The sequence below is a fragment of the Elgaria multicarinata genome, chromosome 4 (genome assembly GCF_023053635.1).
Source record: "Elgaria multicarinata webbii isolate HBS135686 ecotype San Diego chromosome 4, rElgMul1.1.pri, whole genome shotgun sequence".
Lineage (NCBI taxonomy): Eukaryota > Metazoa > Chordata > Lepidosauria > Squamata > Anguidae > Elgaria > Elgaria multicarinata.
The window spans coordinates 30,736,332-30,753,560 of record NC_086174.1 but is presented as its reverse complement, the minus strand read 5'-3'; the positions used below and the strand labels follow the sequence as shown (position 1 = coordinate 30,753,560).

Here is a 17,229-nt window from a genome sequence, read left to right as displayed (position 1 = left end):
TGTTTTTCCATTGTTGATTTCATATTGTTTTTCCCTGACAGGTGGCACATACATTTTTAAATAAATAAATGACACCGGCAAAAAGTTTGAGCGTGCATAAATATTGATGGTTATAGATGTATGGATTGTGTGAAATCCGTTCCATCTATGTTTTGTGGATTGTCAGGCACCTTTCATTTCATCCTTCACTCATTGATTAAAGTTGATTTTTCCCAAGTTCCCAAAGTGGCACAAATTTCCATAAGTTCGTGCTTGTGAAAATTCGCACTTGAGAAAATCCACCCAAATGCACAAATACCCTCAAAATGCACATCTTCACTCTTTATCCTATAAGGAAAGTCCACATTTTTGACTGGTGTTGTGGTGGTGGTGATGATGATGATGATGATATGCATTTTTATTACTAAATTTGCACAAAGTTTCAGAAAGTTGAAAAAATATCCGTGAAATCTTAATGACTCAGGCAAAGCTGGTTCACTGCGGAATCCGTGAATTGGATCCATCTTTCTGAGATGATGTCTCCAACTTTCGAGATGATGGCAACAACCATGATTTAGCACCATTCCAGTCATTATGACAGACAGGGAGTTTGTAGAGGAATCTCTTGGGGCTGCAAAGACTTTCTATGTACTGTGTATATTCTTCCCTTGTTTGTCTATGTGGGAGAAAATAAATGGCTTCATGTGGAGTCGCCTTTGAGGTGAGGGCTAAACCTTCTCTCTGGCCTGCTTACTGGTGACCCCAGTGACCCTGGTCATTTGTAATCAAACATGCTCCTATCTCCATTTTTCCATCCATGGGTCTGTTTGGTCATTTCAGAGGTCACCGTGAAGGAACTTTTGGAAATGGAATTTTGTGCAAGCACAGAAATTGGTGGCAGGTACAGAATTTCAAGTTTCATAACACTAGGGTGACCATATGGAAAGGAGGACAGGGCTCCTGTATCTTTAATGGTTGTATTGAAAAGGGGATTTCAGCAGGTGCCATTTGTATGCATGCAGCACCTGGTGCAATTCCCTCTTCATCCCAACAGTTAAAGCTGCAGGAGACCTGGCCTCTTTAGCATCTGGTCACTCTAGTATAGCTAGAGCTTTAACTGTTGTGCTGAAGAAGGAATTTCATCAGGTGCTGCATACATTTTATTCCTGTTGTGATGGTGACACCATGAATTAAGTGAGTTTAAAGCGTGAAGCTGCACATGCTCAGTGTATGTGTGTGTGTGTGTAAAATAAAGTCAGGGATGACAAATAGGTTTTTAGTTGTGTGTTTTTGGTTGCTTTTGTGTGAACGTAGCATAAGGTGACCATATGAAAAGGAGGACATTGCTCCTGTATCTTTAAAAGTTGTATTGAAAAGGGAATTTCTGCAGGTGTCATTTGTATATATGGAGAACCTGGTGAAATTTCCTCTTACTCACAACAGTTAAAGCTGCAGGTGCCCTGCCCTCTTTTAAATCTGGTCACTCTAGTATAGCTCCTGCAGCTTTAACTGTTGTGATGAAGAGGGAATTTCATCAGGTTCTTCATATATACAAATGACATCTGCTGAAATTCCCTTTTCTATGCAACTGTTCAAGATACAGGAGCCCTGTCCTCCTTTTCATATGGTCACCCTAATGTAGCAGGAATGTAGAAGTGTTTGTAAAGGATGGAATCGCGGAGGCAGCAAGGAGGCAAAATGTGAGTTGCCTGAAGTAATATCCATTGTTGTCTAAACTCCAGCCATATGACCACATAGGGTGCAGTTGTTAGCTGGCTGGGCATGCTGGGAATTGTCAGACTTCTTTTTAAACATGCGTAGGATTGCATCCTAAATCTAGGATCTAAAATAATCTAGCTGCATCACTGAGAAGAGGGGAAGAGGCCAGGAAGTTAGGTGAATGGAGAGTGGGAGGGGTGTGTGGACAAGCCTAGGGTGACCATATGGAAAGGAGGACAGGGCTCCTGTATCTTTAACAATTGCATAGAAAAGGGAATTTCAGCAGGTGCCATTTGTATGCATACAACACCTGGTACAATTCCCAAAGCTGCAGGAGCCCTGCCCTTTTTTGTATCTGGTCACTCTAGTGAAGCTAGAGCTTTAACTGTTGTGTTGAAGAGGGAATTTCACCAGGTGCTGCATGCATGCAAATGACACCTCCTGAAATTCCCTTTTCAATACAACCATTAAAGATACAGGAGCCCTTTTCATTATATAGACCATATACTATTACCTGCTTTTGTTACACTATCTTGGGTTTGCTGTGAGTGTAATCCAACACATCTGGAGGGCATCATGTTGGGGAAGGCTGGGCTAGCTTATGTATCTTGTATTAACTGGAAATCAGAGCTTATATATGACTAGTTCTGATCCAGTGGATCCTTGGATAGCTCTTTAAGAGTTATGACTGATTCACCAGCCTACTGACATCAGAGCCACCAGCCTCTGCTGTCCTGATCTGTCCCAGAATGCTGGAGACAGAATTAAAAAGGCAGTCTGGGTCTCTTGACTTACCTTGCTAAATTCTTCCTGCTGTTCTGCAGCTACCTTGACTCCTTATGTGTGTTTGCAAAAGCAATGCCTTTTCCCAGGGCTGTCTCGCAGGGTGGGCGTGTTGTACAGCTTTTGTGTCAGTGACCAGCTTTTCCATGTCGTTTTCTCCTCCAGGGACTCCTGTTTGGTTCTTTGTGAAAATTGCTCCAATTCGAAATGAGCAGGACAAAGTCGTTCTGTTTCTTTGCACTTTTAGTGACATAACAGCTTTCAAACAGCCGATTGAGGATGACTCATGCAAAGGTTTGTTGTTGTCGGTTTGTTTTACCAATGCATATTAAAAATGCTGTGTTTTCTATTTGAAAAAGGAGCCTTATTTTACGGAGATTTTAGTTTTATCAATAGAACTACCAAGAGTGGGTCTGAAATAAGTGCAAATGGGCTATGCTTGTTATACGTCATTGCAATGCACAAGCAGTATGATTTCTGGTTTGTACTCTGTACAGCAAGAGTCAGGTTGATAACTTTCCAGCCAGCCCTACACCAATTGATCTTCAACATTGACTTGATCTGCAGGAATTAATGGGTGATGAAGCCTCAGAGGTTAATTACTGCAGACCAAGGCACTGCTGTAGGGCTGCTGAAAAACTTGGAAAACCTAGGTCAGTCTTCCCCAACCTGGTGCCCTCCAGATGTGTTGGACTGCAACTCCCATAAATCCCAGCCAGCATGTGATTATGTGGTCACTTCCTAGACAAAGCTGTCAAAATGGTTAATAATAAAATATGATGCCAACTGATACAATACAATTCTATAAAACAATGCTCAATGAAACTGCAGTGTCATTTTTATAAGCAGTAGAATTTTGAGACTTATTATGGTGGAATTATTATTATTATTATTATTATTATTATTATTATTATTATTTTGTGGCTCACCTTAATGAAAGGTGCCACTTGGAGTTGCCAGGGGTTGAACCCAGGGCCTTCTTTGTGAAAAGCATGTGCTCTACCACTGAGTTATGGCTGTTCCCCATGGATTAGTTCTGATCAAGGAGTTGTTGAAAACAGCTGCCTATCAGGGAGATTTAGTGTTCTGAATGCAGGAAGTAGGAAACACATTTTTTTAATTTTAATTACCATGTTGGGATCCAAAGAGTTGCTGAAATTCACACAATGGGCTTGTGAGAGCTCCATGACATTTTGGACATTTTTAAAGTTGTATTTTTTTTTTTTAGGTGAAACAATACAGCTAAACAACAATTCCTTCTCTTTATCCCCCTCCGTTGAGAATAACACCAAAAAATAGGGATAGCATGATCAAAACAAAGTTTACAGTTTCTTCTTCTTCTTCTTCTACTACTACTACTACTACCAGTTAAATAAAAGTAGCTTTCCAAAGATCACCACGTGTGGCTGGATATCCATATTCCTTAGTAATCACATAAAAATAAAATTAAACCTAGGGTGTCCATATGAAAAGGAGGACAGGGCTCCTGTATCTTTAACAGTTGTATTGAAAAGGGAATTTCTGCAGGTCTCATTTGTATATATGGAGAACCTGGTGAAATTCCCTCTTCATCACATTAGCAACAGTTAAGGCTGCAGGTGCCCTGCCCTCTTTTAAATCTGGTCACTCTAATATAGCTCCTGTAGCTTTAACTATTGTGATGAAGAAGGAATTTCACCAGGTTCTCCATATATACAAATGACACCTGCTGAAATTCCCTTTTCTATGCAACTTTTAAAGATACAGGAGCCCTGTCCTCCTTTTCATATGGTCACCCTAATTAAACCAAGATTTATAAAATGTAATGGTGGTTGTGTTGCTTCTTTGGTTCCAGGTTTCATTTGTTAATTTGTCCATAAGAGATAAGTCCCAGAGCTGTGCCAACCAGATTTCAATTAAGTCTCCATCAAGGGACCTTCGTATTTTGGACATTTGTTTCTTTGAATAGCCACCATCACCACCCCATAGCATAGCATAATCTGCCATCTGGCAGGGAGAGACAAAAATGAAGTCTAAGTTTGTAATTTACTTGGGAGTAAATCTGATTAAACTTAGTAGCACTTATTTCTGAGTATTATTATTTATTTATTTATTTATTTATTTATTTATATAGCACCATCAATGTATGTGGTGCTGTACAGAGTAAAATAGTAAATAGCAAGACCCTGCCGCATAGGCTTACATTCTAATAAAATCATAATAAAACAATAAGGAGGGGAAGAGAATGCAAACAGGCACAGGGTAGGGCAAACAGGCACTGGGTAGGGTAAAACTAACAGTATAAAGTCAGAACAAAATCAAGTTTTAAAAGCTTTAGGAAAAAGAAAAGTTTTTAGCTGAGCTTTAAAAGCTGTGGTTGAACTTGTAGTTCTCAAATGTTCTGGAAGAGCGTTCCAGGCATAAGGGGCAGCAGAAGAAAATGGACGAAGCCGAGCAAGGGAAGTAGAGACCCTTGGGCAGGCGAGAAACATGGCATCAGAGGAGCGAAGAGCACGAGCGGGGCAATAGTGTGAGATGAGAGAGGAGAGATAGGAAGGAGCTAGACAGTGAAAAGCTTTGTAGGTCAACAGGAGAAGTTTATATTGGATTCTGAAGTGAATTGGAAGCCAATGAAGAGATTTCAGAAGTGGAGTTACATGGTCAGAGCGGCGAGCCAAGAAGAGTAAATGTCATGAGGTTCAGGCTGCCCTTGGATTCACAGAAAAACTCATTTTAACATTCTTTCAGATCCTGGAGATACTCCATAACATGAGCCAAGTCTAATTTTTATTTATTTATTTATTTGGACATTTATAAACCTGCCTTCATCAAAACATATCAGGATGGTGAACAATAAATATAACACCAATGGGCATACCACCATAAATTGCAGTAGAAGTAATAGTGAAATACAATAATAAATCAGCATTAAATGTGGTAAAATACAACTGGACAACTTAAAATACTCGAACAAGTAGAAAATTTTTGATCTGGCACCCAAATGATTGCAAGGCACTATTCACAATTCCGTGGGGAGGGTGCTCCATAAATGGAGTGGTGAAGGAGAAAAGGGCCCTTTCTTTAGTCACATAATGGATAGAGGGCCCTCTGAGAAGAGCTTCCTCTGCTGATCTTAAGATACGGATTGTATTTTCTGCTTCCTTTTAATGCCATCCCATTGCTGAAACAAATTTTCCAAATGAAATATTTCCCCCTCCATTTACATTCTGTGCTATGGTCTAAGTCCATTGCATTTTCATCTGTCTTCACTGACTAATGAGAATAATCAGTCCTTGTCTATTTTCTGTGTACAGGGACAGCAATGTCTCTCCTCAGGCTTTTGTAGTGACGTGTCGTAATAAGATTAAGAGGATGTAAACATGAATTCCTGCATTCTAGGGTGCGATGGGACATCCTCAATCCTTGCTCCATTATAGATGTTCCTGATTCTGGCTTTCCCTCTGGTTTTCTTCTGTGCATCCTTGCTGTTTTACATGCATGGTGACATTCCTTATTTTCATTTGTTCTACAAGATCCTAGTTTTTCCCTTATCTAAAACCAAGCAGTACTATATAGGGATTGTAGTAAGATAAAGCATTTAGATAATCCTTTCAGAATTGGAAACCTAAATTCTAATATTGTGCAGTATTTGAAGCTATGCCATATGAAGGGGAAAATATTTTTTATAAAGAAATTTATTTATTTATTACACTTCTATACCGCCCAATAGCCGGAGCTCTCTGGGTGGTTCACAAAAAATAAAAACATTCAAAGTATAAAACAACAGTATAAAACCATACTATAAAATACAATATAAAAGCTCAACCAGATAAAAACAGCAGCAATGCAAAATTACAAATTTAAAACACTAAGTTAAAATTTATTTATAGACTGTTAAAATGCTGGGAGAATAAAAAGGTCTTCACCTGGCGTCTAAAAGCATATAATGTAGGTGCCAAGCAAACCTCCTTAGGGAACTCATTCCACAGCCGGGGTGCCACCGCAGAGAAGGCCCTCCTCCTGGTAGCCACCTGCCTCACTTCCTTTGGCAGGGGCTCGTGGAGAAGGAGCCCTGAGGATGACCTTAGGGTCCGGGCAGGTACATATGGGAGGAGGCGTTCCTTCAGATACCCTGGCCCCAAGCCGTTTAGGACCTGGACTGGCAGCCAATGAAGCTGGAAAAGGACTGGCGTAATGTCGGCCAGTCCCTATTAGTAAGCGTGCTGCCCTGTTTTGTACCAGCTGAAGCTTCCGGACCATTTTCAAAGGCAGCCCCACGTATAACACATTGCAGTAATCCAAACGAGAAGTTATCAGAGCATGGATAACTGTAGCTAGGCTATCTCTGTCCAGATAATGGCGCAGCTGGTATATCAGCCTAAGCTGATAAAAGGTGCTCTTTGCCACTGAGTTCACCTGTGCCTCAAGTGACAGTTCTGGATCCAAGAGCACCCCCAAACTATGGACCCTATCCTTTAGGGAGAGTGCAACCCCGTCCAGGACAGGGCAAACATCACCTCGCCAGACAGACGAACCACCCGCTAACAGTACCTCCGTCTTGTCTGGATTGAGTTTCAGTTTATTAGCCCTCATCCAGTCCATTAGCATGCCCAGGCACTGGTTCAGAACAGCCACTGCCTTACCTGGGTTTGATGAAAAGGAAAGGTAGAGCTGGGTATCATCTGCATATTGATGACACCTCAGTCCACATTTCTGGATAACCTCCCCCAGCGGCTTCATGTATATGTTAAACAGCATAGGGGATAAGATAGAGCCCTGTGGAACCCCATAGGAGCCACGGCACAGAGCAATAATCCCCCAGCACCACCTTCTGGAATCGGCCATCCAAGTAGGAGTGGAACCACTGCAACGCAGTACCTCCAACTCCCAGCTCAGACAACCTATCCAGAAGGATACCATGGTCGATGGTATCGAAAGCTGCTGAGAGGTCCAGGAGAATCAACAGGGTCGCACTCCCCCTGTCTCTCTCCCGGCAGAGGTCATCCCACAGGGTGACCAAGGCAGTTTCCGTTCCAAAACCAGGCCTGAAACCCGATTGAAATGGATCTAGATAATCCATTTCATTCAAGAGTGCCTGGAGTTGTCCTGCAACCACCCGCTCAAGCACCTTGCCCAGGAAGGGGATATTAGCCACTGGCCTGTAGTTGATAACATCCTCCGGGTCCAGGTTAGGCTTCTTCAGGAGTGATCTAATTACCGCCTCTTTTAAAGAGGCCGGCACCACTCCCTCTCTCACGGAGGCATTTACAACCTCCTGGACCCAGCCGGCGACCCCCACCTTATTTGATGTAATGAGCCAAAGGGGGGCAAGGGTCAAGCACACAGGTGGTCGACCAGACTTGGCCAAGCACCTTGTCCACATCCTCGGGCCTCAGAAAGAAAGAAAGAGCCACTGTTTGTTTGTATGAACTGAATGTGAAATTAACACAAATTAACACAATCCCAAAATGATGTGGCCCATTTTCTCAATTTATAGATTTTATTTGTTTATTTATTGTAATAGTTTATCTCCCTCTTTGTTCAAAGAACGAATTTAAGGTGGTTTACAAAAGAAATAAAAAACCATACAATATATAAAAACATGCATAGCAAATCAACTTCTCCTAAAACAGCAACAATAAAACCAAAAAACAAGAGAATCAATACAAGTACAATTCCTAACAGAGTAGTCATAAAGGGAGCAGTATTAACAATATAAGTCAAGAGGCTCTCAACAAAATGCCTTCTTACGTCTGGGCATATAAATGAATCCCGTCATTTCAGCACCACGGCCAGCACCATGGCCAGATAAATTGCATTATCTGCAGTTGACGTACTTTCATATTTCCTTGCAAGGTTAGGCAACTGAGTACCCTCCAGTTATTTCGGGAAAACAGCCCCCATAAGCCCCAGACAGCATGGAGAATGTTCAGGGATTATGGGAGCTGGACTCCAAAACACCTGGAGGGGCACAATCAGCAATTCTTAATGAACATAACTGTTGTTCATTCCCCAGTTGCTCTGTGTTTATATACATGCAATCAGCTTGAGAATGCCTCATCTACATTTACGCTTGCATTCATACATGCAGTTAGTTGAACATACAATTGTGTGGAGGCTGGCCTGCATGGCAAGCCGTTCATAGATATTCCTCTCCCTGAGAGCACAGAGTAACTTTCACAACACAATTGCAAACTGCAACACATAACGCTGGATTGCTTTTTGCATTGAAATCACTAGTGATTCCACTACAACTGTGCAAAGAGAAGGTGCAGTCTACACCGTACTCTGTGAAGTGTCACCCTCCTCACCCTCCTTTTCTAGGACTCCTTGTGTGTGTGGGGAAATATGCCTCATTACAGAGTTACAAAAAGTGCCATGCTTTTGCCTAAATGGAAGACTCATTCTCTCTCTCTCTCTCTCTCTCTCTCTCTCTCTCTCTCTCTCTCTCTCTCTCTCTCTCTCTCTCTCCCCCCTTGCCTCTTTTACTCTCCCTTTACTTTTTCAAGTTTATATACCTTATAAATATATAAATGTAGTTTATACACCTCACAATCCTACCTCTAAATGTCTTCTGGTTTGGGGTCCACGGGTTTTGACACATGGCATCTAACAGTGGGGGCTGTGATTCCATTATGGGTTTCCATAACAACCAGCCGTAATTCTACAGGAGCTACCCTGAGCTTATTTTGGGCCTAGGGCTAAGTGCCTTGTGTCACTCTTTTCTGTCAGAAACCCAGAATGGATTCACAGCTCCACCACAATCAGAGGCACAAGCCTCTACTGGCATCTAATAAATTGGTGGGAGAGGTAATAATACGAGTGCATGGTTGCAGTTGTGCAAATTTAGTGCAATTGGGGGAGGGAGAGAAGGGTTAAATGCCGAAACCTTAGGCTCATGGGTCATAAATCCCAGATTGCAGGACAAGGAATAACGGGCTCAAGTTAAAGGAAGCCAGATTCCAGCTGGACATCAGGAAAAACCTCCTGACTGTTAGAGCAGTATGACAATGGAATCAGTTACCTAGGGAGGTTGTGGGCTCTCCCACACTAGAGGCATTCAAGAGGCAGCTGGACAACCATCTGTCAGGGATGCTTTAGGGTGGATTCCTGCATTGAGCAGGGGATTGGACTCGATGGCCTTGTAGGCCCCTTCCAACTCTGCTATTCTATGATTCTATGAAATCCAGACCTCCTGGGGTCCCAATCCACTCCTCTGGGATGGCCCCACTCCAAACCCTTTCCTCCAACTATTGATTTTTGTGTGATTTCCCGGCTGTTGCACAAGGTTTTTTCTACGCTAAAAGGTTGAAATGCCTATTCTAAGGTTGGTTACTACCAGGAAGGGCACTAAGCTAAAATATGCTTGACCCCTCCCTTTTTGTCATAGGCCCTGGAATGCATCTGCTGAAAACTTCTCTGCAACTGAATTCAGCCCTCGACCCAAAGTATTAAAATATAAGTACTGGAACAAAAAAGTCAAGGGAGAAAGGATTTATTTATTTTGATTTATATCCTGCCCTTTGTTAAACTCCCAGCATGTGCAACAACAATCTTAAAACAACACCAAAAAACCAGCAATGAAATAGAATACATAAACATATAAAACCAATGAAACATTCAGCAGTGAGATTGATGGCAATGGTAACTAGCCATTCATAAATGCCCTTGTAAACTAATGGGTTTTAGACAGGCAATGAAACGTCAATAAAGTTGGCTCCAGACATTCCTTTTTCCAACTTCTGGGGCCACCAGGAAGAAGGTCCTATCTCATGTCACCATCTGATCCACTTCCCCTAATGAGGAAATTCCCCCACCACCACCACCACCACAGACCTAATATGTCAGGAATAACAGCCTGGATATTTCCCAAGCAATATTTATTCATATCATTTTAGTAAAATTAGTAGAGATTATTCCAGTGGTATTTTTAATGAGCCATCACTGGCGTCATATATTATATTGTTTCTCTCTTAAAGGAAATCTGTCTTACAAACATAGCAAATAGCTGGGGGTGCTGGGTGTTGTAGTCCAACACATCTGGGGGCACCATGTGGGGAAAACTGATCTACAGAAATGAGGTTATAGGTATGTTGACCTGAAAGGATGGTTGAATCCTGCCTTTGAACCTTACGTATCCAATTTCGTAATTAGCATTTACCCAAACAGACATTAAAATGATACAGCTTTTTGGTCTGATTGAACTCGGTTTGTTTCATTGCTTAATGCTGTGAGACCCTGTTCAACAGAGCTGGCTGCTTGGAGTAACCAACGTACCATTTCTTGTATTGTCTTCAGGCTGGGGAAAGTTTGCTCGCTTAACTCGTGCACTCACAAGCAGCCGAGGAGTCCTGCAGCAGCTTGCTCCGAGCGTTCAGAAAGGAGAGAACGTCCACAAGCATTCCCGGCTTGCTGAGGTAATGTCTCTTTGGTTTCTTCCCTCAGCCACTGCTGAATATTAGAATTGAATGAACGGTACCTGACTCTTGAAACAGGTTGCATGTTGGCATTAAATAAATTATACCTGCTTGGGGAAGCCATGACTCCCAGGGGAAATCAACTGAAGTTTGAGGTGATTTACAGGGAGGGGGGGCGGGGAACCTACAATTCCACTTGCTATGGCGAATGTTTCGTCAACATCTGCTGAGAGTGACAAAGGGATTTCCCCAGCATGACTCTTAACCATGGAGCTGTGGAGGGTGTCACAGATGTCCCTGCAGTGAAATTTGGCTTCTGGGTACCCTGAGTGCTACCAGGAGGGGATCTGCACATCGTACTGAAGGCGCACGCAAGCACCTTCAGTGCGACCCGAAGGCGCGTGTGTAGATGCTGCTGGAAGAGGTGGAGGAAGGGGAGGAGGAGGCGGAGGCTGGGGAATCTGGCTGCGTCCTTGCCGCCACCGCCGCCCACCTCCCCGCCGGCCTCCTGATCAGCCTGGAGGACGTGCTGGGGCTGGGGCTGGCCTGGGCAGGGAAGGAGGAGCCTGGTCCGCAGCGGGAGGGGGTCTCGCCCCCCACCCCTGTGGCTGGGACGAGGCCGGCGGGGAGGTGGGTGGTGGCGGCGGCAAGGACGCGGCTGGATTCCCCAGCCTCCTCCTCCTCCTCTTCCACCTCTTCCAGCAGCATCTACACACGTGCCTTCGGGTCGCACTGAAGGCGCTCACGTGCGCCTTCAGTACGATGTGTAGATCCCCTCTAAGTTTATTGAAACTAAGAAGATCTCCATCTGCCCCCTTTCAAACTGCAAGGCTAGGGCAGATCGCAGGAATATTCCCCAGCCTCTCTTCTCCAGTTCTACATCTGGGTCTGGAAATTGCCCCTCACACAGAGGCACAGTGCAAGGGTGGCATGGGTGGGCTAGCAATGGCAGCCCAAATATTTAGATGCGATTTAAATAAGTGCTTTAAATTGCTGATTAAAAACCCTTGATTTAAATGGCTGGTTTAAATCAAGTTTCCCTTGTTGTAATTTATACATATCCTGAACACACACACAAAGCATAAATCTGCATTGCATGCTATAATAGTAGGGTGACCATATGAAAAGGAGGACAGGGCTCTTGTATCTTTAACAGTTCCATAGAAAAGGGAATGTCAACAGGAGCCCTGTCTAGTATGACCAGATACAAAAGAGGGCAGGGCTCCTGCAGCTTTAAGTGTTGTGATGAAGAGGGAATTTCACCAGGTGCTGCATGTGTACAGATGACACCTGCTGAAATTCCCTTTTCTATGCAACTATTAAAGATACAGGAGCCCTGCCCTCCTTTTCATATGGTCACTTCAAATGGATTGGGTTCTAGCTAAATGCATTCATTTTACTGTGTTGGAGCATAGTTTAAAACAACTGATTGTGCCGCCTACATGCCTTTGCATTATACAGTAATGTCTGCTTAGTATCAAGGGGAGGCAACTGTAAAATGAATGGGTTTCTGTTTGGCTTTCTTTACACATGCAGGGGCACTTAATTGAGCAAGATGGCCCAATAGAATTACATATGGAGGACTGTGGGCTGAGCGTCAGAACTTTCCAGAAGCAATGCTTGCCATCATTGCACAAAAACAGTGTTACTCTGTTAGGCAGATAGTAAAAATGCCCATGCTGTTTGACACAGTCATAAATATTCACAGCTTTTACAATAATTGAATACATGCCCTATTATCATATTTATAATGCTTGGCCTCAGAAGTAAAATCTCTCCCCTCATGAATTCCCACCCTCCTATCCCTTTACATGGAAAAGCCTATTCTAATTCAGTGTGTTTGGTAGCAAGTATTCTTTCTATTAATTTAGGTTTCATTTGAAGGCAGGTTATTTTTCTCTTAAATGACACTGCAACTTAGTTTTTAAATTCCTCTTTGCAAATTATAACCAAACGAAAAGGATTGTTTTTTTAGTTGGCCTGCTTGAATGTATGACAAAAAGAATGCTCTGTAGATGTTGCTCTGTGGACGTTTACATTTTCTAGTAGAGTTCAATATGGAGTCACTGTTGAGTCTACCAGGATTTTACTTTCTCCTCATATGTGCAGTTTGCATGGGACTAGCAATGCATTTTTATCGTCCAGACTGCCTGGAAGTGGAGAGGATTGATGCTAAATCCCCTATGTTGGCACAACTCCAGGTTATGCCAGCACAGTGAACTTACCAGGGCATAGTGACACCCCACGGCCTCACTGTTTCCCACTGAGCTGCCAACTCAGGCCGCAGTGTTCCCTCCAGTGAGCTCTCTGTTGTAGAGTACAATCTTTCTTTTATGAGTGGCTGCCTCCTAAATGCTTGCTCCTGACACCATGACACCAATACAAATGTGTTGAGCCCAGCATTGTCAATGTTGTCTGTGGGAGCTGATTGCTACCACAGCAGGACTGCTTCCTCTTAAGGTCTCCCTCTTATGGCAGCCAATGGGTTCTGTGTGCAGGCCTCCTCACCACAGAGCCATGGAGTGGGCTGCTTGTTGTGATGGGAATGAGGACCCATGCTTCCCGTCTATCCCTGGTGACTGCCCTGGAAGAAGAGATATTTTGCTGAGTGATGTGTTGGATTCAGCCACCTATGGAGCATGTGCCTGAGGGCACAGAATCATAGAATAGTAGAGTTGGAAGAGGCCTATAAGGCCATCGACTGCAACTCCGTGCTCAATGCAGGAATCCACCTTAAAGCATCCCTGACAGATGGTTGTCCAGCTGCCTCTTGAATGCCTCTAGTGTGGGAGAGCCTATGACCTCCCTAGGTCATTGGTTCCATTGTCACACTGCTCTAACAGTCAGGAAGTTTTTCTTGATGTCCAGCTGGAATTATTCTTGATGTCCTTCCTGTACTTGACCCCATTATTCTGTGTCAATGACACCCCACAGACGGATTGATGCTTTCCTGATCAGTGGGGCTATAGCATTAGTTGTGCTACAGGGTAGGTTTGGGGTTCTTGAGTGAAACATGACTCTGCATTTTGTGTGTGAGAGAGTATAGGCTGGGTTCCATGATGCATTCTTACTATGGTCGTGTGTTGATTGGTGCTTTTTACGTGTGGCTAATGCATGGGCATGACATTGTGATTGGCAATGGAATCACTGGGGTGCTGTGGGCATAATTATCATGGTTGCTCCATTGCTCTTTCTCTGCTGCTAGTATTGTGCTTTTGATGTTGCTGCTGTATCTGGTTGAGTAAGGCCAACACAAGCCCTAACATGACAGCACATACCTGTCGGACTTACTTTCTCCCTTCCTCAATTTTGATTTTATTTAAAAAATCACAACTTCTTTCTGTCCCCTTTATGAAACTCATACATTTCGTTAAGTCATCATCGAACCTCATGGACTGAACCAAATTCTCACTCCTTCCTAATATTAGCTGACCTCTAGGGTTACAGTGGCTGCAGAGTTCATATCCCGACAGGAGTGCTCTGTTGTGGGTCTTCAGATGGAAATGGGACTCTTTTGAATGCACGTTGCAGGAGGCAGCACCACTCATCCACATTTGCGCTGACACATCGGTCTGTGATGCTGGTGATACCAACACATTTTGGACGCTTTGAACTGGTTTTGTTTTTGGCAAGCCTTTATTTGTGTATGTATGTATGTATGTATGTATGTATGTATTTGCTGTACCTGTAAAATGCCCAATAATTGGGTGGCTTACATTACAATAAAAACATACACTACAAATATGAAAACCCAAAAATAAAATAGAAACATTACAAAAGATCAAGATAAAACTAGCAGGAAGGAATAAAGCTAGTACAACAACAGAAAACCAGATTAAAAACAACAGCAGAACAGTCCTAAAATCACTAAAAACAGTACTTAAAATACCCGAGAGGATAAAAAAAAGTCTTCACCTGTCACTGGAAAGACCATGACATCGGCATCAGGTGAGTGTCTCTGGGGAGAGCATTCCACATAAGGTGACCATATGAAAAGGAGGACAGGGTTCTTGTATCTTTAACAGTTGCATAGAAAAGGGAATTTCAGCAGGTGTCATTTGTATGCGTGCAGCACCTAGTGAAATTTCTTCTTCACCACAACAGTTAAAGCCACAGGAGCCCTGCCCTCTTTTGTATCTGGTCACTCTAGTATAGTTCCTGCATCTTTAACTCTTGTGATTTTCTATGCAACTGTTAAAGATACAAGAGCCCTGTCCTTCTTTTCATATGGTCACCCTACACAAACATGGTGCCACCACTGAGCAGTCTTCTCAGACTTCTCAGTCTTAGGATCCATTAGCTGATGTTTGCATATTTGGTACGTTGCTAATGCTTAAAAACTGAAAGTAAAGTGTAAAGGTATTACCTTTTTCAGAGCGAATGCTACTGCAGCTTAGCACTTTGCCTCCACTTTAAGTTTCTCCTTTGGAATCTGTCAGACAACTCCATGCTTGCTGGTGGGTCTGACAAGCTTCACATGCATTTAAACCAGGACAGCTGGTGAGTTAATTATAAATAATAAAGGTCAACAGTATGCTCTGCACATATGAAATGGGTATTATTAATTGCCAGTTAAATATTGCACTCATTATTTTAACATCACTGAGCCCGGCTTTAAGCTCCAGTGCACTAGAGCACATCAGAAATAAGTAGGTGTTGCAGAGAAGCCAAAGGAAAAAGAACACTGGCATGAATATTGTTTTAATTTTTAAAAAAATGTGAAAAGGAAAATGGTCTACATTTTTTCAACTTCAGATTTAAATTCTTATGGATGAGCTAATCTGTCAGATTTTTCAAATCTCAAGTTCTTTCTCTCCCAAATATAATTCCTGCAAATTTTAGTAAATCCTTGTAAAAAGTGAACTGAACTGAAATTCTCACCCATCTTTGCCAGCGAAATTCAACAGGTACAGCTATTTCCGGTATGGAGAAGACCGTGCTGCACTTGCCTGATATATAGCTCCCCCTGTAACAGCAGTTGAGGTCCAAGGGACTGGGGAGGATGGACTCTGAGTCTTTGGCATTCTCTCCAATAAGTTCCTGGGAAGATCCTCAAGAGTCTTGAAGGATCTCCTCCCTTGCTTCCTATCTTGGCTGGTAAATGTCTAGTCGTCGTCGTCCTTGTCGTCCTCCTCCTCCTCCTCCTCCTTCAGATTTTTATTTATTTATTCATTGCATTTCTATACCGCCCAATAGCTGAAGCTCTCTGGGCGGTTTACAAAATCTCTGGTCGGTTTTGAGTTTGACAGACCTCCTGAAATCCCTTCCCCCCACACTAGGGAGAACAGGCCTGATCCTGACACTCAGTCCCTTCAGTCTTTCCTCATAGAACCTGCCATACTCCTGACTGCCTTCTTTGAGTTCCTCTGAACCCATTTCAATTTGTTGCTTCTTTCTTAAAATGTGGCACACAGAACTGGACACAGAACTCCATATGAACTCTGACTACTGCAGAATCATATGGTTCTGTAGGAAGAAAAGCATGACACTTTTTTTTTTAAAAAAGTGCAATCTGATAAGCTATATAGGGAGCTGCTTTTCAGCCTCACTTGGTAACTTAATGAACTCATTCAGTTGTAAACCTGTCTTTCCCAAGCTTATAGGTCTTATTAAAACCCACTTCTAGCTGCACATAGATTTTCTGAAAGTTCATGGACTTGTGTTTGAGGGAAAATTAAATATAGCCACAGATGACTTGATTTGCTTTTTAGTTCAACCATAAAAAGAACTTAATTACAGATGCAACATACTATAATAACTTTATGAATGCTGACTCCTGACACACTAACAAGTAGAACTGGAAAGTACATTATTTATTATATGTCTACAAAACACTGCAAAGTACTAAAAAGTGCTGTGTTGTATTTCAGTCGATCCAACCATTTGCAGGCCCAGAAACCTGTTCATAACCCATTCCGCAACACAGAACTCTCTTTTAAGTTTTTTAAAGCTTCTATATTATTTTTAATAGGTACCATCACTTGTTTTTATTGCTTAATTATCTGACTTTTAAAAAATGACCTCATACAGATTTTTTTGTTTTTGTTTTGCAAAATTACACAAAGCACTGCAGCTTTCACCACAGGGTAGCTCCTGCAGCTTTAACTGTTGTGATGAAGAGGGAATTTCACCAGGTTCTCCATATATACAAATGACACCTGCTGAAATTCCCTTTTTTGTGCAACTGTTAAAGATACAGGAGCCCTGTCCTCCTTTTCGTATGGTCACCCTACGTAACCCCTTTTTTTATTAAAATGTTTACTGTTTAGTACAAGTTGATTACTATGATGATAATACTTAGTGCAATCTTATGCATGTCTACTCAGAAGTAAGAGCCATTGAGTTCAATGAG

The 17,229-nt window shown here is 42.5% G+C and overlaps 1 protein-coding gene across 1 annotated transcript in view; it reads left to right on the top strand.

Moving 5' to 3' along the window:
• The window catches only part of KCNH1 (potassium voltage-gated channel subfamily H member 1), a 284,996-nt gene that overhangs the window by 42,698 nt on the left and 225,069 nt on the right, over positions 1-17,229 (top strand). The window contains exons 4-5 of the mRNA XM_063125565.1: positions 2,647-2,775; positions 10,759-10,877. Coding sequence (XP_062981635.1) covers positions 2,647-2,775; positions 10,759-10,877 — 248 coding nt within the window. The remainder of the gene's footprint in view (positions 1-2,646; positions 2,776-10,758; positions 10,878-17,229) is intronic.